The sequence below is a fragment of the Pistacia vera genome, unplaced genomic scaffold (assembly GCF_008641045.1).
Source record: "Pistacia vera cultivar Batoury unplaced genomic scaffold, PisVer_v2 Contig612, whole genome shotgun sequence".
Classification (NCBI taxonomy): domain Eukaryota; kingdom Viridiplantae; phylum Streptophyta; class Magnoliopsida; order Sapindales; family Anacardiaceae; genus Pistacia; species Pistacia vera.
In genome coordinates, this window is record NW_022196460.1 from 174,517 (window position 1) to 197,162 (window position 22,646).

Here is a 22,646-nt window from a genome sequence, read left to right on the forward strand (position 1 = left end):
CAATTTTGGTCAGCGAAAGTTAAGATGATAATCAAATATTGGTCAACACCAATCAAACTATGATCAACGTTGTTGATCAACCATTGCATATTTAATATTAAAATTAATTGATAATGTTTATTTGTTTAAAATTAATACCAAGTAACATTGCATTGACCAAAACAATGGTTTTAGTAAAGCATTATTTAATGTAGAATAGATTGCATTATTTAACTTGGTATTATTTATACAATGGAGCTTTGTTACTAAACATTGTGTTATATAGTTTAGCTTATACTATGCTATGTTGCTTGTAAATAATAAACTAAAAAGTTGAGAAAAAAAAAATTGTAAAATAACTAGCTTACCGAGGGTAAAATGGTCATTGCACAAGTTAATTTTAAATAAAAATCAATTATCACACTTTAACACATGATCATAACAAAATTTAATGGCAAAATTATAACTTAACAGTAAATATGGTACAAAAGGCAAAGGGTAAAATGTTATTTGACTACCGTTTCCTCTGACTTCGTTATCCCTCGTGTGGCGGGATGATAAAAACCCCTAGACACTCATTAATTGTTTATTTCATAAAAAAAAAAAAAAAAAAAAAACTCAAATTTATAATTTATATGTAATAAGATAAGAGTACTAATAATTTATTCAGACAACAAAACGGCCAATAAACAGAGACCAAGTCTCAAAAGTAGGCTCCACATAATATTCAAATTAATTGAAGCCACAAACCAGGTGTTCCGTGGCCACCTCAACCACCTCAAGCCGTTAAACTTTTGCCTTGCCATTCCATGACTTCTCTCTTCTCAACTAAAACAAAGAAAACACTAAACACCACTCTCTACTTTCTGTATATTTCCTTGCCCTTCCTCTAAACTCACTCGAAACTCAAAGGAATGGCCAGACTTACACTCAGAGCAGACAACTTTTGTCTTCTTTCTAACAGTGCAAGCTCTCAGAGATTAATCCTTAACAATCCCACTTCATTCAACCGCCATAGTGTTCTTTCATTTCCTGCTAAACATGGTTTGAGGTTCAGAGTTTTATGTGGCATCAAAGAGAAGGAAAATGTAAGTGAAATTGGGGAGTTTGATGGAGTACTTACTGGTCTACGAGTGGATGAACTTGAGCGAGCGGGTTCGGTTTCAGAATCAGAGGGAGAATTAGGCCACACAAGCGGGTCTGGAGAAGTGGGTTTTGAGTCGAATTGGCCGCCGTGGAAGGATATTCCTCAGAGATATAAACTTATTGGAACTACTTCGCTTGCGTTTGTTATTTGTAACATGGATAAGGTAGTTCTTTGTTCACTTATTCTCGGGAATTTCTACGAACATGTTTTGTGGCATTTCTGCATAGCAAAATTTACAAACATATGTTAGCCTTCCACCTTTATAATTCAGTGCATATATTTGTTTGTCTTACTATTCTTATGCCTGACGTTAAAGGATCACACCATAACAAATGAAACCTCGTTTGCTTTTAGTGCTTGCTAAAAGTATCTGAAGGGCTCATTGTTATCTGAGCAATTAATTTTAACTGTTGTCATATTCATGATCATCATATAAACATTTATTTGATGTTCTTGCGAATAAGGTTTCCGTGGGATATGGGCACTTAAAAAAGAAGCAAATGCACTTGTTTTTGGGGTTATTAAAGGGTGAAGGACAGAAAGATTAATCCTATGATGTAAAACCGCACGTTAGAACAAGGGGTCTGGATATAAGTGTTGCTTGTTTGATACTTGGGTTTTGGTGTTTCATTTTGATTCCGTTCTTATTATTTTATTAACTTTTATAGGTGAACTTGAGCATTGCAATAATTCCAATGTCACACCAGTTTGGGTGGAATTCATCAATGGCTGGATTGGTTCAATCATCGTTCTTTTGGGGTTATGCATTGAGTCAGTTGCCTGGGGGTTGGCTTGCCAAGATATTTGGTGGGAGGTTTGTTTTTGATGACTTTGTTTACTTCTATTATGTTTTATTATCTATTCTTGCAATTAAAAGAACTGTTTCTCATCATACAATCATAAACTTTGTTGTCCTTTCTGAGAAAAGGAACAGAAATCAAGTCTTTATATGTCAAAGTTGAGGAATAGGTTTAATTAATAGTTTTCACATGTGCTCGGGTAGATGAATTGGTTTATATAGACATGGGCCATTCTAGGTTTTGGCATATTCAATGTTACATATTAAGAGATCAGACATATTGGATGGGTTATATATCAATTTTACCAATTAATCCCAATTTCAATCAAAATTACCAAAGTTCAATTCCATCAAGTACATCAACAAACATATCATTACAATATGCATTGATTTAACATAATCATCAATCATTTTCAGTGTGTATAATCATTTTCAGTGTGTATGAAATATATAAGTTTGAAAACAAATCAATAAGAAGTAAATCACGAAGGAACATGAAACTTTTTAGCATGGACAGCCATCACTAAGAAGAAACAAATCCATATGAGAAAGAAATCTACTATGAAAGTCAATAATAGTATAATCGACTTAGACATGAGTTCAATTACCTTGAACACACGTACTTTGCCCTCTCTAGGGAACTCTATTGGTGCTTTTTGATATCAAGTCCTTAAATGATTGTACCTCCACATTACATGCTTGATCTCCCAACAAGCCTATCAAGTGCAATCCTTGTTAATAAATGGTTTTATACAAGATTCCCATGAGTTTGGCCGCTTCTCACAATGTGTTTCTGACAAAAACACAAAATAGAATGGAAAAAATCTGGATTGAATAATCCTAGTTTCTAAAATGGGTTCCTCTGTAGAATAATTTATGTTGCTTTAATGAGTATGAAAATATAAAAAGTCATTTCAGAAATGATCTTGATGTGTCCCAAAAGCCCTCTTTCTCTCCATGCTGCTAAAGGTTTGTCTAATACTAATACTTGGGAAATATCAAACCTAAACTCTTTATGAATGACATCTCCTTTTAGAAGAAAAAATCTTAGGCTAGGGACTTAACTGTTTAGAGCACTTTTGATAAAAAGGTAATAATAATAATGGTAAAAAAACAAAAGAATCAACCTAAAATGGGAAAACTTTACCAAATTTGTTGCATCCTTGCTATGGCAATAGACTGATATAACAATTCTTGGCCGACAAAGTTTTTCTTGTTATGGTGAGCGGTATCCTTTCTATAGCTCGCTTTAAAGAAATAAATGCTGCATAAAAAAACTTTAATATAAATGGTTTTCATTCTATTCAATAACCTATTTTATTTAATGTAAATAAATAAATAACCATTATCCAGGCTCAACAAAACATCAGGAAAAAAACTGAAATTTTATCTAAACATATTTTTTCATTTCTTGTTCTAAATTCATTTTTTGGTTACAGAAAGGAAATTGTACTTTGCATTTTGACCAAGCAAAAGAAATCAGTTAGTTGTTACATGCTTTATGTCACATAAACCAAAAACAATTATAATCAAATGAGAAAAGACTGATAATTTTCTTTCGCTCACTTTGGTAATAGCAATCAGAGACTCCTTAAGTTATATTCTTCTTCTGCAGGAGAGTGCTTGAGATTGGAGTGCTGACTTGGTCCCTGGCTACAGCACTTGTACCTCTTCTTGCTGGATTTATGCCTGGATTAGTCCTGTCACGCATTTTGGTATGTTGGTCTTCAAATTGTATAATTGCAGTCCAACTTGAAGAAACATCTTTTACCTTTCGTCCATTTGCAAAGTTCCTATTTATGTGTAATAATTGTGATTATTCTTGTTTAATTGTAAATTTTCTTGCCAACCACCATGTTCATTCATGCATCCTGCAGGATAGTTTGATAAGTTCTCTTGCTTTCTCTCTCTGTCCCATAAAATCATCCAGCTCTGAGTCTCATGTCTTAAATGTTTATTAGTTTTCCTATATCATAACTGACTGTGTTCTTTTATATCTTTTAAAATCTAGGTTGGAATAGGAGAAGGTGTTTCCCCATCAGCTGCTACTGACCTTATAGCCAGGCATGTATGACTTACAAAGTACTTGAGGATCATGCTATTTGATTAACTATGTCACTGAATTTTAAAATTGTTGGACTCTGCCATTGAAATTTACCAAAAGCTTTCCTAGATTTTGCCATAAAGAAACAATTAAAGCAGCTTAAACAGTTTGCAATTAGGTCAAACCTCAATAGATGTCATTGCAATTTTTCCTAAAATAAACTCCGTCTGATTCCCATATTTTTAATTGATCTCATAATATTGATAATCCTTTGGCTGTCAATATGGTATTATTTTGCTTATGGTTTGCTTTCTGCACCACTTGATTGGCTTTTGTCCAATGTAACATGCAGGTTTATACCTTTGGAAGAGCGCTCACGTGCTGTATCTTTTGTCTTTAGTGGACTCAGTGTTGGCAGTGTTACAGGGTATGTTATGTTGAAATCCTGTTTTGGGTTGATAAAAGACTTGCTTCATCTTGGATAAATACCTGATAGTTTAACCTTGCTTTTAGAATTCACAAGAGGCAAACGTCCGACTGTCAAGTATAGAAATTTTCAAGGGCTAAACAAGTAGTAAATGTCTGAATTTTGCCTAAAGAATATAAAATATGTAGATTTTTTGTGCTAATACTTTTGTAAAACAAAAAAAAAAATTATCCTTTTTAACTGTAGTCTGCAAGTTCCCCTCACATTTTTTCATGCTATTAGTTGTTTATCCATAGTCTTCTGTGGTTTCCTGTTGAGATAGATGTATGTAGTGTAATCTAAGTTTGCTGCAATAGAATTTCGTGAGTCTGTTTGTTGTGTCTATTTCTTTTCCCTATCTTTATTATCTTTATCTCTCTCTCTTTTTGTCTGTCCTGTAACCGACATCCTAACAATAACATTCGGACCTTAACTTGGAATATTTTGCTTCCACTTCATTTTATAACAGGTTGAATTTGAAATTTACCCTGAGAATCTTAGTTTCTAATCTGGTAAGATATCCTTAATATCAGCCAAACAATGAGACATTGGCCGCCACTAAATAGATTTGAGGTCTGATAACTGTGATATGTCAACTAAAAATGCTCAATTTATAGATTGAATGAGTGTTTGGCCATTAGTGATTTCTCACATTAAAAAGTTTTGCAGGCTTCTATTGGCTCCTCCCCTTATTCAAAATCTTGGCTGGGAATCTGTATTTTACTTGTTTGGCTTCTTTGGGATAGCATGGTGAGTTACTATCTCTGAAATCNTTGATTAACTATGTCACTGAATTTTAAAATTGTTGGACTCTGCCATTGAAATTTACCAAAAGCTTTCCTAGATTTTGCCATAAAGAAACAATTAAAGCAGCTTAAACAGTTTGCAATTAGGTCAAACCTCAATAGATGTCATTGCAATTTTTCCTAAAATAAACTCCGTCTGATTCCCATATTTTTAATTGATCTCATAATATTGATAATCCTTTGGCTGTCAATATGGTATTATTTTGCTTATGGTTTGCTTTCTGCACCACTTGATTGGCTTTTGTCCAATGTAACATGCAGGTTTATACCTTTGGAAGAGCGCTCACGTGCTGTATCTTTTGTCTTTAGTGGACTCAGTGTTGGCAGTGTTACAGGGTATGTTATGTTGAAATCCTGTTTTGGGTTGATAAAAGACTTGCTTCATCTTGGATAAATACCTGATAGTTTAACCTTGCTTTTAGAATTCACAAGAGGCAAACGTCCGACTGTCAAGTATAGAAATTTTCAAGGGCTAAACAAGTAGTAAATGTCTGAATTTTGCCTAAAGAATATAAAATATGTAGATTTTTTGTGCTAATACTTTTGTAAAACAAAAAAAAAAATTATCCTTTTTAACTGTAGTCTGCAAGTTCCCCTCACATTTTTTCATGCTATTAGTTGTTTATCCATAGTCTTCTGTGGTTTCCTGTTGAGATAGATGTATGTAGTGTAATCTAAGTTTGCTGCAATAGAATTTCGTGAGTCTGTTTGTTGTGTCTATTTCTTTTCCCTATCTTTATTATCTTTATCTCTCTCTCTTTTTTTCTGTCCTGTAACCGAAATCCTAACAATAACATTCGGACCTTAACTTGGAATATTTTGCTTCCACTTCATTTTAAAACAGGTTGAATTTGAAATTTACCCTGAGAATCTTAGTTTCTAATCTGGTAAGATATCCTTAATATCAGCCAAACAATGAGACATTGGCAGCCACTAAATAGATTTGAGGTCTGATAACTGTAATATGTCAACTAAAAATGCTCAATTTATAGATTGAATGAGTGTTTGGCCATAAGTGATTTCTCACATTAAAAAGTTTTGCAGGCTTCTATTGGCTCCTCCCCTTATTCAAAATCTTGGCTGGGAATCTGTATTTTACTTGTTTGGCTTCTTTGGGATAGCATGGTGAGTTACTATCTCTGAAATCAGCAGATTATTGACCTACTTCTGAGCCATAGTAACCTTTTCTATGTGGAAAGCAGTATGCAAAGAAATTTTAGTTATGTAAAATAAAAACGAGGTTTCATTGATGTTGCACTCAATTGTTCTTGTGAATCTGAATATTAAGAACTTTCTTGGTCATTTTATTTTTGTTGTTTTTTTTTCTGCTATTTTTTTTCTTATATGTAGACTTGACTAAGTTTTACCTTGAACTGTGTCATCACCAAACAAAAATTGAAGGTTTTCAGGGTTTCGGTTTCTTAGAGAAGCAGAAACTTCGAATGAGTTTGAAACCATTGCACGTGAGTTCTCAATACCTAACCTCTCCTATACAATTTGATAATTAAAATTGAAAGGTGCACTTTTGTCATAAACAAGACAAATGTTAATCATTTTTATCCAGGTCTATTATACTTTTTTCCTGTTAATTTGAAACCTATATTTGTTTCAGTTGATCTGTGAATGCATGCTTAAAGGATAGTCTAATACATACTTTCAGAGAAGTATGATTGTCATTATTTTTGCTTCCATTTTATCATTGGCTTCGATGTGAACTTGCACTGGGAAGGGTATCCAAAAAGCGGATTCATGGACCAAAGAATGGCAAGTCTTCATACCAAATAATTTAGGGATTGCTACATATGGTTCCCTAGTTAACTTCACTAAACACATTCCCAGTGTGTGTATTGTGCCAACTGATGGATAATGGTACTGGCAGTACATATATGTCAAGTTGTAGGGCAATAATTCTGTGGACTCTATCTGGGATTATTATAATTATTTTATTTCGTTAGATGTCTGCCAAGAATCACTATATTATGTTATAATTTATTTATCATATTTTTCTTCTGTTTCTGTTAATGATTATATACAGAAACCTTAGCTATTGTGTTCATTTCATTTTCCCTTGAGTTATTCATGCAGTTATAATCAGAAATTCTTTTTTTCATTTAATTTGATAGAGTCCCAATCTATCAATAAGGAGAAATCATGGACTACTTATCTGGAAGAATGGGGTGGATCTTTGAAGGTATGATATAATCCGAAATCTCTTCTTTTGCATAATTTTGGGCAGTTGATAGTGTTTTCTAATTGTGCAAGATCTACTGTTTCTGAAATTTTGCTGAATATCTAAGTTGGGTGATAACATTAGCTTGAGGAACAAGAGACAGATCCTGACGTTCCTCAGGGTGTTCATATTCATTTGAATATGATTTGGTTCAAGTTTATTCAATTTTAGCATCCTATTGGTAATCTGTAAGATCTTGAATTTTTCCCCCGCTGAATTAAGTAGGCCGATCCTGGTTCCAGCATATTAACAGTGACATCTTGATTTGTTATTTTACATCTTTGCATATTCTTGCTTAAAAACAACAGAAGCAATAATGACACCTCTGTGTAGTCTTTTCCTGTATGCTGGGTCTCTTGAAAGAGCCTTGTCATTGGCCATACTTGTCAATTATAATCTGTAGAGCTATATTCAATTGAATATGACTTGGTTTAAGTTAATTAATGATTAACAACTTTAATGCCCTGAAATAGCACGGTTTCTTTGGGACAGATCCTGGTCATTTGGGTCTACCTTGTTAAGTCTCAGTTGAACTATATAACTGCTTAACTAACATCATAAAAGCAATGGTTTTTACTGTATTAGTTATGCCTCTATATTTCAAGAATGATTATTTAGCCAAATCCTGTTATAGTTTTAGAATCCATACACTAGGACATCAATGAAGCTCAAAGTTCCTTGGCAATGAAATTTGGGTAGAAATTGTATTTATTTAGTCATTTGAGAAAGATTAGAAATTTCTATGCTGTACTCTGCTTTTCCCAATATAAGCTTAATGGTACATGTGAATGCAAGAAACAAGTTTAGAGTTTAAACTCAACAGGCTACTGCACAGCTTTGGAATCAGTTGTGCATCACAATCCCCTCTCTGAGCAGATTTCCTCATTGTATATATTTTCTTGAATTTCTATCATTCTCAAAGTCACCACTCCAACCAAAGAGCAGATGTTTATTCCAATAATGGATGTAGACGACTTGTTCTGAGTTGTAAGGAAACCATCATAGGTAATTAATGATTTTGTTTTAGTCCTTGGATTTATGAAATAGGGGCACACAAGTATGTTGTTTTCATCTCACAATTTATTGAAATTTAAGTTTTCAATTATAATAAAAAAATATTGAATGTTAGGGACCTATTGAGAAAGATATTGACAAACGCAATCTGTGCTCATCCTCATTCCCATCTCTGAATCAATTTGCTTAAATGAAATCATCTTTACAGTTTGATGTTTGACTTAAATTCTTGGGAAAATTTTATCAGTATTATGCTATTGTGCGTTTTTGTTTTTAATATCGTGGCATGATTAACCATCATCATCATGACTTGAAGAGAATAGTGTTGATAGCAAGTGATAACTATTTTTAGTTCTTCAGGGAAGTAATAGCATTATTCCTTTATGCTAGACTTTATTTATTTTCTCATTTTCTCACTGGCTCTTGTGTACTAGGATGTACCATGGAAAGCATTTTTCCGGAGTCAAGCTGTATGGGCAATGATATATACTCATTTTTGTGGAAGTTGGGGTCACTACACTTGTCTATCTTGGCTTCCTACTTATTTTAGGTATCATTTTGACTGCTGACCTTTTTAATTTTTAATTGGTTATATTCATGTGACATTGGCACTTGCCAATAGATTTTTTTTTTTTTTTTTATGACCGGGATGTCCGGCTCAGCTTGTGCGCACCTCAACTAATCCGCAGGGTTCATTTAACACCTTACAAGCCCAATAGGTCAGGTAAGTCATAAATGTGGTAGGTGACCACTTTATGAGACTCAAACACAAGACTTTTTGCCCACCTAGAGTCTTGTCATCCGGCCACAAGCCAAGTGGTTCAGTTGCCAATAGATTGTGCCAACAGTTTTGGCTTAAAGTTATATTGTTCTAAAATTATGTCCTTTTTTCTTAAAAAAAACAAAATGAAAATGCACAATTCATGAATGTTACAAGGCAAACTAACTAGTATGACGGAAAAGATGTATAGTTGATAGTTTACATAACAAGTATGAAGTATTATGTCTTGGAATGAATTTATATCTCGCTCTTTCCTTCACTTTAAAGACATGATTTTCCTTAATTAAGTTTAAATGGAAACAAGGAGTTCCATTTTGTTGCCTTGTCAGCATGAAAAAAATCCTGTGTCAGGAAATAATTTTTCTTTTCTTTTTTGTTTTCAGAATGCTTAATTATTTTTTGTTCACATGCTTAGAACTGCAGTTAATATTACTCAAAGGCATTTAGCATCAGTAATTGTTGCATCTTCCTTTGTTCTTGTTATACTCTAGTGGCCACAAAGAAATCTGAGTTCTAATTTCATGCAATGCAGTGAGGAGCTGAATCTAAATTTGACAGAAGCTGCATGGGTAAGCCTAAGGATCTATGCCTTTTTACTCTACTAGTACATTCTTTAGCAAAGCGACACATGGATGAAGCATGTCAAGTATAAGAACTTTCTTTTCAACATCTTATATAGGACTGGAAAGTGGAAATATATTAGGTAAATGTGCATCTATATGAGAGAGAGAGAATTTGAAAGAAAAAGGTATGGGTCATTTGCCTCTGATACTTGAAAAAGCCAATTCTAAACTATATCCTATTCATAAGAAGAGGGTGTTGGAATTACATTTATTGCTTATATCATAGTTTTGCTAAAAAAAAAAAAAAAATTCCAGTTAGATGTTAATCAAGAAAATCAAAGATGAATGTCACGATAGCACGTATGAAGTCAAGGACATAAGGAGAATCTTTTATGTGTAGCATAAAACATGGCAAGCAGTATTCTGATCCAACAAACAAACCGTAATGTCATCTAGAACATGTAGGTTAGGTTTTCCATTAAGTGGCTGATACTTGAATGTATGTGTAGTTACCTTTTCTCCAAACTAACAAGAAAAACTTAGAATTATGTGTGTATGCTTCCCATGGTCTCTTAACTGTCTTGACTTAAGTTGTAGCAAAGGAAGATGAGACACAAGCCGAGTTTAAGAATTGTAGTTGGAAATGAAAAACCCTTTAATATGTAATGTTTCCTTGACGCACTTGTTCTGTTGTTCAGTTATTATAAATAATTTAACTTCTCTAGTGAGTTTAGTTCAATAACTTGGAGAATTTACTTGCTGTAAGAATGACTAAACAACATTATTAGAAACAAACATTAACAGGAATACATGCAAATAGTAGAACACTAGCATCGTATATGGTAAACTACCCTATTTCAGAAAGCTGTTTCTAATTTCAAGCTGAAAATTTTGCATGTGAGACAATATTTGAAGATTGAATTACGTATTTAAATATATTGTTTGTCTACCATCTCAGGTTTCCATCCTTCCTCCATTGGCTTCAGTATTTGTGACTAGCATTGCCGCACAACTTGCTGATAACTTGATTGCCAATGGTGTTGAAACCACCACGGTATGGAATGATGCTGTCCAAATAATTTTTCATAAAATTTTAATCATGATTGGCAATGGACAATGTCCAGTCCATTGTGTCTGTTATAGATTCTTATGATGAAAAGTGAATATTTGGTGCCAACTACAGATACCTATTTTTCTGCTATATTTGATTTTAAAATTGCTCTTACCTATCAGCTCCTATTTTAAGTGATTTCTTAATATAGTATCAATGCTCAGTTGATCTAGTGCTCTTGCATTTTAGCTACCTTAATATATTAATAAAATTATAATAAGCGATGTTTGAGTTTATGTTTGTAACGTAGTTGTTATGTGATTTCTTATTATGGTATTAATGCTCGGTTGATCTAGTGATCTTGCATTTTAGCTACCTTGATATGTTAATAGAATTATAATAAGTTATGTTTGTGTTTATGTAGTTATGGTTGTGTTAAGTCCATGTGCAAGACACGATGTAGTATGTTGGATCTGAATTATCATTGTTGAGCCCTTTCATCAGTTTAAGATTTTTTGTGAAGTGGTTTTTTGACACTTATATAATTATATTGCCTTGAATTAACTAATTTATGACACTCAATATTTATTCAAAGTCATCTACTTTGATTCTGACTTGAAAGTTTATGACAACATTAATCTTCTGCATTTAGGTGCGAAAGATTTGCCAAACTATTGCCTTTTTGTCTCCTGCTGTCTGCATGACTCTATCTTCTTTGGATCTAGGGTTGCCACCTTGGGAAATTGTGGGTATTCTCACAGCTGGCTTAGCCCTTTCAAGCTTTGCCTTGTCAGGTACTGAATAATCCATCTGTATTCTGATATTAGGCTGGAACAAAAACTGGATTTTGCCTGTCCTTGTGATGTAAATGGCTAACACATCTTTTTCCCTCTTTGACAGGACTTTATTGTACCCATCAAGATATTTCTCCTGAATATGCAAGTATACTTTTGGTAAGTAAGGTTATACCTCTTCATTTAATATGTGCTCAAATTTCCTTTAGGTATCTTCTGATAATTCATCTTAGGTGTGAAAACAGTGTTGAAAAATTCAAGCTACTTAATATCCTGTAAAATCAGTGTATGATTCCTGTATTCTAGATCATTTCAAAAGGGGCATGGTTCCCTTTTGGTGTAAGCGGGACAAAAGCATTTATCATAATATACTTTGCCAAGTTGTTTTCGTTCAGCTTGCCACTTGGCAATGATTATTCTCATAATGCAAAAGGCTAGAATTAAACATCTTGTAAATGGATTTTGTACCTATCATCAATGTTCAGACCATACTATAAGAACTGTGACAATTAAAGATTCTTGCCAGCGCACACTATCTTTCCTTATATAATAACCTTCAAGTGAGACTAAGTTTGTATCCAAAGTGGCATGGCACTCATTTAGGACTGTCATAGACAATGGCATAATGCAGCAAACCTTATAACAGTTTTTAATCAGTACACACAATGTTGGGTAGAAAGTTTCAATATGGACTTTGTAAGGGTAATGTTGCTCATTCTAGATTAGCTCTACAAGTGTGCCATAATGTTTATCCATTAAGAAGTTCGGGATTAGCAATGACGAACCCTGGAGTAATTTATGTATCGCATAGAATGCCATATTCATGAGTTTATGGTACACCTTCTGTGTTTGCGTCCTACAATTGAAGTATGTTTGATTTTTACGAATCTCCTAAAGTTTGCAGCCTGTATAAGCATTTTTCAGAGCATGCACAAAGATGTCTTTCAGTTATTAACATGTGAAGTTCTCTTTGAATAATTTTCGGTCAGGGTATTACCAACACTGTTGGGGCAGTACCTGGAATTGTTGGTGTTGCCCTAACCGGTTACCTCCTTGATTCAACTCACTCATGGAGTGTAAGTAACCACTTTCCTCTTAGTATTGATTTCGATAATGGCAAATATTGTATCCATAGATTTCATCCTCATAATTTGCATTAATCTTTTGCAGCTGTCATTGTTTGCACCATCAATCTTTTTCTACCTGACTGGTTCAATTGTATGGCTGGCATTTGCAAGTAGTAAGCCTCAGAACTTCTCCACAAAAGATCATTGACCTCATTTCAATTCTTTGTATTGGGTTTGGAGTAGAGTATCCAAACTGAGAGTACATAATTCAGCAATATTTCTAACACCATTTCTTCCACTAGCTGGGAGGAGAAATGTACCTTCTCCGCTGATCTGAACACACACACACACACCACCAAACCAACCAAAAAAAAAAAAAAAAAAAATAATATATATATATATATATATATTATCCAACTGCAATGTAATCTCAGTATTTTGACTGTAAAAGTCTTGGTTGGCCAATAAGATGATTTATTGAATATGATTGTAGTCCACTTTGTTGTTAAGGCTGTGTACATGGTGTAATGTGTATTGTATAGTCAAGAATTTGTAGCTTTAAATCTGACCAACTTTTGTAGTGTCTCACTTTGTCTTTTTTCTACAATGAAACTTTCCAATGAAATGCTCAGATTTATAAAAGTTTACTGTGGGGTCTGTCACATGATACATTTTTTTTTCGATGCCACCAACTTTAATGGGAAAATAGCTGTAGGGCAGAGCTCTTTTTACGATATATTTCAATGGTCAAATAGTTCTCCATTACTTTATTTTTCAATGATATTAAGCTAAAATACAGGGGCTGAAACAAACATAAGCCAAACATTGGTGTCAACTGTCAACACTACTTTTCCTTAATTTTTTAAAATTTTCTCCCAGTGGATAACTAAATGTTCACAGAGAGAAATGATTTAATTGCATTCTATCTTATTTGATCAAATTACTGAATGGAACCAACTTCAGTTCCATCTATTGCTTGCTCAGCTGCAAGCAGGGAGAATAACATGTGGCATGTGAACAAATACAATAGACAAAGGATCAACCACTATTTCCTTTGTTGAATTTACAATTAAAGGCAACAATGGAGGTATATCTCCTTCTGAATTTACACTTAAAACTTTTCCATTAAGTAGCATTGTTTGGCTATGTAAATCTCCATCCTTTGCTGTAAGATGGTATTCCTCCCTTGAATTTCCACCGGGAGAAGCCTGAGGTAGCTGAACAATTTCTGTGCTCTGAGATTTTCGTTGGTATCGCATCGACAATGTTTTGTTAAACATAACATTGGCATGAACTGTGGTGCTATTGTCTAGGTTAATCAGTAGTAATGTGATCCCCTTCTGCAAGGTCAAAATTATAATCAGCTCAGAAAATTGGAAACCTCAGAAGAGGTTAAAAAAAAAAAAAAAATGGAATGTAACTTACTGATTGTTTTGCACAATGAGCATATGCACGTATTTTTTTGGTTCCGGAAAAGCTTGTTGACAGAACATTTCTTCCCATTAATCGGTGCCAAAGAAGAGCACTGCATTTTCCATGGATAATTAATTAGTTAATCTTTGAATCTAAATCATCTGAAACTTGCTAACTGTTGAATTTGCCATGGAATTCAGCATTAAGTACTTGGAAGATGTTCAGAATTAAAAGTTTCCAGGCAGTAACTTAACAAAAGAACTCAAATAAATCAAGGACCTGTAGTAATCTGGGTTGGGTACAAAGGTTGTAGTGTCGAGTAAACCATAATTTCCTCCAATTAATGTCTGTCTGCAGTATGTTTTGGTATCATGAACTGATGCCATACCGAGTTGATCCAAATACCTGTTTGTGATGTTCAAAACAAGAGAAATTAGAAATCAACCATAAAAAACCAAAGACGGAATTTAGTCATGGACAATAGCCATTTTACCAGAAGCTAAACACAAAGGCATTGGTAACAAGATTATGGCCACTGTTGTAAGCCCCTCCTGCCTCACCAACCCAAGCAACAGCTGAAGTTCCAGAACTCTTGATGAGGTTTTTAACTGCACTAAATGTAGCGACCTCATTATCAAGAATGGATGGATCAAGAATTTTTTCAACAAGGTGCTCATCAACTCCTGTTAAAAAAGAAAGCAAATCTGTCAAATTTCACTGACATAGTTTGAGGCTTGGGATAAACTTCGGAATCAGTTTTTTCAATCAAAGATACCTGGTCCAAGATTATATATGTGACGGCTGACCACATCTAAAGATTTTTTTGATTTATCTATATATTCTTTAAACCATTTTTCATCATAGAATCCTCCGGGTGCAATTATCAGAGGCTTAGGTTCCACGCCCGTATAAATTTTCTGCACAATATTCTGTAGAACCATTGTGTCAGTAACATATTGAGCTGCTGCAACTCTTGTTCCAACTCCAGTTCCACTCAATTCATTCCCTGACCAGCAAAGAGATAATTATATTATTTCATTAAGAAAATTACAGTTACTTAATATCATCTTGCATATTGTAAATGAACAAATCATAATTCTCATGTTCTAATAAAGTTTAATGATCAACAGCAGAGATTGATCTTACCGAGCTCCCAACCATGTATATTATAGTTCTTTTTAACTGTATAACTTATCAGAGATTCAGCATTGGTGGAGTCCCAAGCTCCTTCAGAAGGACCATCAGTATGAACAGAGCGTCCGGCAAGAGCATTTAGCCCAAAAATAATCTTAGCCCTGATTAAACAATGGGACAGTTAAAAGGTTCAACTTCAGGTAAAAACAGCTTAATCTAGATAAAAAGAATGCAAAAACCAACTGTTCATACCCAGCTTTCTTGAAAAACTCATTAAGTTCATCCCATCTATTCATCGGTAAACACCCTTGAGTAAAACCAAACAACTCTGAAGTGTTTTTGACAAACGAAACACAAGACTGTTTACTATCTTCAGTAGCATATATGACCTTATCTTGCAAAGTGCCACCCAATCTAATCTTCAATGGTGAAAAAGCTGATCCATCAAACCAATAATTTTCAGGCTTTTATAAAGAACTAGAGGCTTTGTCATTAAAAAACTAATAATTAATCAGAAAATAATGCCAAGAATTATTTACCTTTCACTGCATTCAAGAATATATTGTTATTAAGATCCTGCATAAGAAAAAAACAAAAACAAAAACAAAAACGGAACAACTGCATTATTACATTCTCATCAATGCACTCAATTAAAGCAGATAAAACAAAGTTAATTTTGAATAATTTTTCACAAAATAGAGAAAAATAAATCTCAAAAAAAGAAAAAAAGAAAGAAGTAAAGAGGAAAAGAAAGAAGCTTTACCAGATTAAGCATGGAAGTTTTGCCCCAGCTGCATGTTCCATAGTCACATTTCTCCGGAGGCCACCAGTCCATTGTTGCACAAATGAAATCATCATCAATCCTTCCAATGACAGTTTTCTCATCAATGAAAACGCTTCCTTCAACCACACTTCCATAACCAGAAAAGAAGTTTAAGCTTAAAAGACAGAACCCCACCAACCACTTCGCACAACCCATCTCTGAATTAACTTAATGTTGAAGATCTGACTCTCTCCCGCTCTCTTTATAAACTGTTTAACAACCCATGGAAGTGAAGAGGAAAGGTTAGCGCAGTGAGCCCCGTGAGCTAAACGACATATACAATTTGCAAGAGATAAAAGATTTTGATTATATTATTATTATATGCATTTATCAAATAGATAATTGATAAATTCTTATACGTTAAACATTACATTACATATAATGAAGAATACAACAAACCACATTTAAGACAGTTAATGATATACCTGTTTGCATTCAATCATAAATCTGTAGTTACATTACTTTTGTACATATAAAAAGGTCATATATATAGCATATCATAAATTACTGTTTAACATCTTATAAATGTGGGAGAAAAATATGTGTGCCCATCTAATTATTACATAAATCCCTAACATAGTTGATCGACACGTATTAAACAAGTAGGATTTATATCCGTTCAAGTACGTGACTTTTACGTATTTAACATGTATCCGTTCAATTACACAACACTAGTAATTACATGATTTATGCGTATTTAACGAGCATATATAAATCCGCATTTGTGTAAATGTAAGATTTAAATACATTAGATAGACATACATAAAACTCTCATCTGTCCAATCATATAATATAAATAAATGTGTTTTTTTTTTTACTTGTATTATAAAATTACTAATTTACCCTTATTTACCGTTAAGTTAATACCGATTCAATATTAAATGTCCCAAGATTGTTTACTATTTGAATAAAACATTATTCCTAAATTTATAATCTCCCTAAAATTGTAAAATTTAATTTAATATAAAATTTTCCAAGTTGGGTTCACGTGTTGTGTAGTAAGAGAAGTTGGGGACTGTTGGGGCCAATGAAAGGGAGAACGACATTTTTCCACCCAAGGTTTGGTGAGACGACACTTTTCCACCCATCAAGTTTCAAAATAACACTTTTCCACCCTTTATTAGGTTCTGTTATATTTTTCGTTAATATTTTATTGAAAAGACGAAAATACTCTTAATAATTTTACTTTATTATTTTTTAATTAGCCAAAAAATAAAATATTAAAAAGTCAAAAAAGAAAAAATAGTTAACCCCACCTAAGAAGTTATGAGTAATGCTATGGAATTGTTTAAAGTTAAATAACTTTAATATTTATTTATTTATAATGTTATCAATATCTTATCACTATTATTTAATAATCTACTAAATTTATAATGTTTTTTATTTTTATTAATTAACATTAAAAATTAATGTTCCTAATTAATTAAATAAACAAAGAAAAAAAGTATCTTTACACTTGGATTAATAAATAATCAAATAAAGACTTTGGCTTAACTAAATTTTAATTTATAATAAACTAATTAAGAAATAAACAATTTAAGAGTGTTTTCATATTTTTAGTTAAATATTACTAGAAAACAGTAACAAAATCTAACGAAAGGTAAAAAAATGTTATTTTGAAACTGAGGGATGGGAAAGTGTTGCTTCGTCAAACCTTGGGTGGGAAAATGTTGTTCATCGGGGGATCAGCCTTACGCTTTACAGATTTAGCAAAAGCATGCGTAGACTTCACTTTTTAGATTAGATTTAGCTTTACACTTTGGTTGGCCCTACTCTACACCACTCCTCACTCCACTCCTAAATTAATATGATTATGTCGGCATCCTGGCATAACTCTATTGTTGTGTGGCTTATTCTGTATTACCCCTTATCTATAGGTTAATAAAATATTACCCAATTAGATTCAACTACTAGCAATGTGACCCCTTATTTATTAATATTTAAAATTTCTTAACTAAGCAAATGAGTTTTTGGGTGAAGGATATTTGTGTGAAAACCAAAAGCAACTGTATGAGCCTAAGTTCAAAACGAATAATTTCTACTTAGTTTAGCTGGATCTAGGACGTAACAATCACTCCATTCATTTCGAAAACTAAAGTGATCTTTCAAATTTCAGATGTTAAAGATAATTTTTTTCGATAAAAAACATTTTTTGAATAAAGTGAATAGTGAAATCATCTTAACGATAAGGGTCACGTAGCTTTTAAAACCAACAAGTAATATCATCCTTTAAGTAGAACTGTAAAAGTAATGGTAAAAANTTCTCTTTATAAACTGTTTAACAACCCATGGAAGTGAAGAGGAAAGGTTAGCGCAGTGAGCCCCGTGAGCTAAACGACATATACAATTTGCAAGAGATAAAAGATTTTGATTATATTATTATTATATGCATTTATCAAATAGATAATTGATAAATTCTTATACGTTAAACATTACATTACATATAATGAAGAATACAACAAACCACATTTAAGACAGTTAATGATATACCTGTTTGCATTCAATCATAAATCTGTAGTTACATTACTTTTGTACATATAAAAAGGTCATATATATAGCATATCATAAATTACTGTTTAACATCTTATAAATGTGGGAGAAAAATATGTGTGCCCATCTAATTATTACATAAATCCCTAACATAGTTGATCGACACGTATTAAACAAGTAGGATTTATATCCGTTCAAGTACGTGACTTTTACGTATTTAACATGTATCCGTTCAATTACACAACACTAGTAATTACATGATTTATGCGTATTTAACGAGCATATATAAATCCGCATTTGTGTAAATGTAAGATTTAAATACATTAGATAGACATACATAAAACTCTCATCTGTCCAATCATATAATATAAATAAATGTGTTTTTTTTTTTACTTGTATTATAAAATTACTAATTTACCCTTATTTACCGTTAAGTTAATACCGATTCAATATTAAATGTCCCAAGATTGTTTACTATTTGAATAAAACATTATTCCTAAATTTATAATCTCCCTAAAATTGTAAAATTTAATTTAATATAAAATTTTCCAAGTTGGGTTCACGTGTTGTGTAGTAAGAGAAGTTGGGGACTGTTGGGGCCAATGAAAGGGAGAACGACATTTTTCCACCCAAGGTTTGGTGAGACGACACTTTTCCACCCATCAAGTTTCAAAATAACACTTTTCCACCCTTTATTAGGTTCTGTTATATTTTTCGTTAATATTTTATTGAAAAGACGAAAATACTCTTAATAATTTTACTTTATTATTTTTTAATTAGCCAAAAAATAAAATATTAAAAAGTCAAAAAAGAAAAAATAGTTAACCCCACCTAAGAAGTTATGAGTAATGCTATGGAATTGTTTAAAGTTAAATAACTTTAATATTTATTTATTTATAATGTTATCAATATCTTATCACTATTATTTAATAATCTACTAAATTTATAATGTTTTTTATTTTTATTAATTAACATTAAAAATTAATGTTCCTAATTAATTAAATAAACAAAGAAAAAAAGTATCTTTACACTTGGATTAATAAATAATCAAATAAAGACTTTGGCTTAACTAAATTTTAATTTATAATAAACTAATTAAGAAATAAACAATTTAAGAGTGTTTTCATATTTTTAGTTAAATATTACTAGAAAACAGTAACAAAATCTAACGAAAGGTAAAAAAATGTTATTTTGAAACTGAGGGATGGGAAAGTGTTGCTTCGTCAAACCTTGGGTGGGAAAATGTTGTTCATCGGGGGATCAGCCTTACGCTTTACAGATTTAGCAAAAGCATGCGTAGACTTCACTTTTTAGATTAGATTTAGCTTTACACTTTGGTTGGCCCTACTCTACACCACTCCTCACTCCACTCCTAAATTAATATGATTATGTCGGCATCCTGGCATAACTCTATTGTTGTGTGGCTTATTCTGTATTACCCCTTATCTATAGGTTAATAAAATATTACCCAATTAGATTCAACTACTAGCAATGTGACCCCTTATTTATTAATATTTAAAATTTCTTAACTAAGCAAATGAGTTTTTGGGTGAAGGATATTTGTGTGAAAACCAAAAGCAACTGTATGAGCCTAAGTTCAAAACGAATAATTTCTACTTAGTTTAGCTGGATCTAGGACGTAACAATCACTCCATTCATTTCGAAAACTAAAGTGATCTTTCAAATTTCAGATGTTAAAGATAATTTTTTTTCAATAAAAAACTTTTTTTGAATAAAGTGAATAGTGAAATCATCTTAACGAAAAGGGTCACGTAGCTTTTAAAACCAAAAAGTAATATCATCCTTTAAGTAGAACTGTACAAGTAATGGTAAAAAAAAAAATTAATAGGGGAAAAAATAATAAAATACAAAAACAAAAGAAAAAAATTGTCTCAAACCATAAATAAATGATAAAAATGGAAATCGCCCGTGAAGTCTTGGTCTACGTTACAATCCAGGTTCATGAAGATTGAAATGGGTTTCATATTTAACACGAACACAAATTAAAAAAAAAAAAAACATAAGAGTATACCTTATCACTCGATCCCAATATTCTTTTAAAAAAAGACACCTTTTCATTGCACCCCCCATTACTCCATTACACATGCATTATATGCAACAATTATAAAAGAAAATCGAAGAAGGTGAACGTGAGAATGGGACAACATACGTCAATATCGTATTCTATATTATATATTTAACATTCGATGGTCCAAGTTTATATGTATGAAATTGTAAGGACCATATGATATAACTTAGGCATGAAAGGATAATTTAGGTGTGAGCAAGGGTAGCGGGTAGAACCGGAACCGAAACCTTCTCGGAACTAACACTCTGCAGGTAGATTCCAGTTCTATTTTTTTGGAATCGATACTATGCAGTTCCGGTTCCGATAAACCTGAAAAAAAGAACCTGTAACGAGTACTTAGCTTGGAACCTGCAGCAGGTACCCTGTTTTGGAATCTGGGCTAAAATGAAATATCTGTGAAGAATGGGGGGTCTATGTAATTTTATATATAAAAAAATTAAAATGAAAAAAGTTAAATTTTTACAATAACCTAGTTAAATAAATATACAATTATACTTATTACGTATAAACTACACCGTATAAAAAATTTTAATATATTATAATATATTAATATTAAATTTTTGATTAATTAAGTGTATAATTAGAATTAGGACCAATTAAAAATATTTTAATATTATTAAAGGAATTATTTTGAATGAAATAGTATATTTGATTGAATAAAAATATATTATTTATTTATTTACTTCAGTTATTAAGTTCTAAGGATATCTTTAATAAATTAGTAATTAATTAATTATATAAAATAAATTGATAAACATTAATACATTACTAGTTAAATGATTACTTAATCAATTATAATATTACATTATAGTTAAATAATTACTTAATTAATTATAAGTTTATAACGTTACATTAGTAATTTAGTACAATACTTAATTAAATAATTAGAAATTTATTTAATTATTAATTATAACATTCAATTATAAATTATAAATTTAATTAATTATAATATTACATTAAAGATTTATAGTATGATTACTTAATTTATTATAACATTACATTATAGTACGATCACATAATTAATTATAACATTACATAATTAAAAGATTATTTAATTAATTATGACATTATATTATAAACATTAGTAATTTACTACATTAGCACAATACTTAATTAGATGATTAGAAATTTAATTAATTATAACATTACATTATAAATTTATAGTATGATTATTTAATTAATTATAATATTACATAATGAAATGATTACTTAATTAATTATGACATTATATTATAAACATTAGTAATTTACTACATTAGCATAATACCTAATTAAATTATTAGAAATTTAATTAATTATAGCATTATATTATAAATTTATAGTATGATTATTTAATTAAATGATTACTTAATTAATTATAAATTTATAACATTACATTATAAACATTAGTAATTTACTACATTAGTATATTACTTAATTAAATGATTAAAAATTTAATAATTATAACATTAAATTATAGATTTATAGTATGATTATTTAATTAATTTAATTAATTGTTTGTGTTTTGGTTTTGATTGAGGAATTTTATGTGAATTGTGATGAATTGATTGAATTCAAGTGTTGCCTAGAGATTACAGGATTTATGAGTCACATTGGACACAAATGAATGAGTAATCAAAATTTGTTAAGGGTGTATTTGTAAACTTTTAAGGTATTTTTGTCATTGTTTAAAATAATAGGGGGATAATTGAAATTTTATAGGGTACCTAGGAAAGGAACCAGAACTTGCATTTTAGGTTTCGATTCCTTGAATTTAAGAACTTGTACTATGCGGTTCTGGTTCTTGTTTTTTTTTTTGGGAACCTGCATTGTCCGATCTGGTTTCGGTTCCCCTGAAAATAACGGGGTACTCGGAACCGCTTACCCCTAGATAATTTATTGTGGTAATTGGCATCAAGTGTGAAATTTTTGGTAAGTAGAGTGTCAACATCTGTAACAAATGTTGCATGTGGCATT

The 22,646-nt window shown here is 31.6% G+C and overlaps 2 protein-coding genes across 2 annotated transcripts; one reads left to right on the plus strand and one right to left on the minus strand.

Moving 5' to 3' along the window:
* The first annotated feature begins 748 nt into the window (after nucleotides 1-748).
* LOC116110728 (probable anion transporter 6, chloroplastic) lies at nucleotides 749-13,127 on the plus strand. The gene is made up of 15 exons (XM_031396950.1): nucleotides 749-1,289; nucleotides 1,795-1,940; nucleotides 3,541-3,640; nucleotides 3,937-3,989; nucleotides 4,322-4,396; nucleotides 5,105-5,185; nucleotides 6,643-6,704; nucleotides 7,365-7,432; nucleotides 8,920-9,035; nucleotides 9,799-9,835; nucleotides 10,788-10,883; nucleotides 11,533-11,674; nucleotides 11,781-11,833; nucleotides 12,664-12,750; nucleotides 12,845-13,127. The coding sequence occupies exons 1-15, from the start codon at nucleotides 894-896 to the stop codon at nucleotides 12,947-12,949; spliced, it is 1,617 nt and encodes a 538-aa protein (XP_031252810.1). The 5' UTR covers nucleotides 749-893; the 3' UTR covers nucleotides 12,950-13,127.
* Nucleotides 13,128-13,648: 521 nt separating this feature from the next.
* On the minus strand, nucleotides 13,649-16,372 carry LOC116110729 (heparanase-like protein 3). The gene is made up of 9 exons (XM_031396951.1): nucleotides 16,052-16,372; nucleotides 15,828-15,864; nucleotides 15,541-15,724; nucleotides 15,301-15,449; nucleotides 14,930-15,160; nucleotides 14,648-14,837; nucleotides 14,434-14,559; nucleotides 14,167-14,266; nucleotides 13,649-14,081 (listed from the first exon to the last, which is right to left on the minus strand). Exons 1-9 carry the CDS (start codon nucleotides 16,265-16,267, stop codon nucleotides 13,722-13,724), a joined length of 1,593 nt encoding a protein of 530 aa, XP_031252811.1. The 5' UTR covers nucleotides 16,268-16,372; the 3' UTR covers nucleotides 13,649-13,721.
* Between the last annotated feature and the right edge of the window lie 6,274 nt (nucleotides 16,373-22,646).

Coding starts and splice junctions, on each gene's coding strand:
- LOC116110728 (XM_031396950.1), top strand. CDS start 894: ATGGCCAGACTTACACTCAGAGCAGACAACTTTTGTCTTCTTTCTAAC. Junction 11,834..12,663: donor AATATGCAAGTATACTTTTG/GTAAGTAAGGTT, acceptor ATTTTCGGTCAG/GGTATTACCAACACTGTTGG. Junction 12,751..12,844: donor ATTCAACTCACTCATGGAGT/GTAAGTAACCAC, acceptor AATCTTTTGCAG/CTGTCATTGTTTGCACCATC.
- LOC116110729 (XM_031396951.1), bottom strand. CDS start 16,267: ATGGGTTGTGCGAAGTGGTTGGTGGGGTTCTGTCTTTTAAGCTTAAAC. Junction 15,450..15,540: donor GAGTTTTTCAAGAAAGCTGG/GTATGAACAGTT, acceptor TTGTTTAATCAG/GGCTAAGATTATTTTTGGGC. Junction 14,267..14,433: donor CCCAACCCAGATTACTACAG/GTCCTTGATTTA, acceptor TGGAAAATGCAG/TGCTCTTCTTTGGCACCGAT.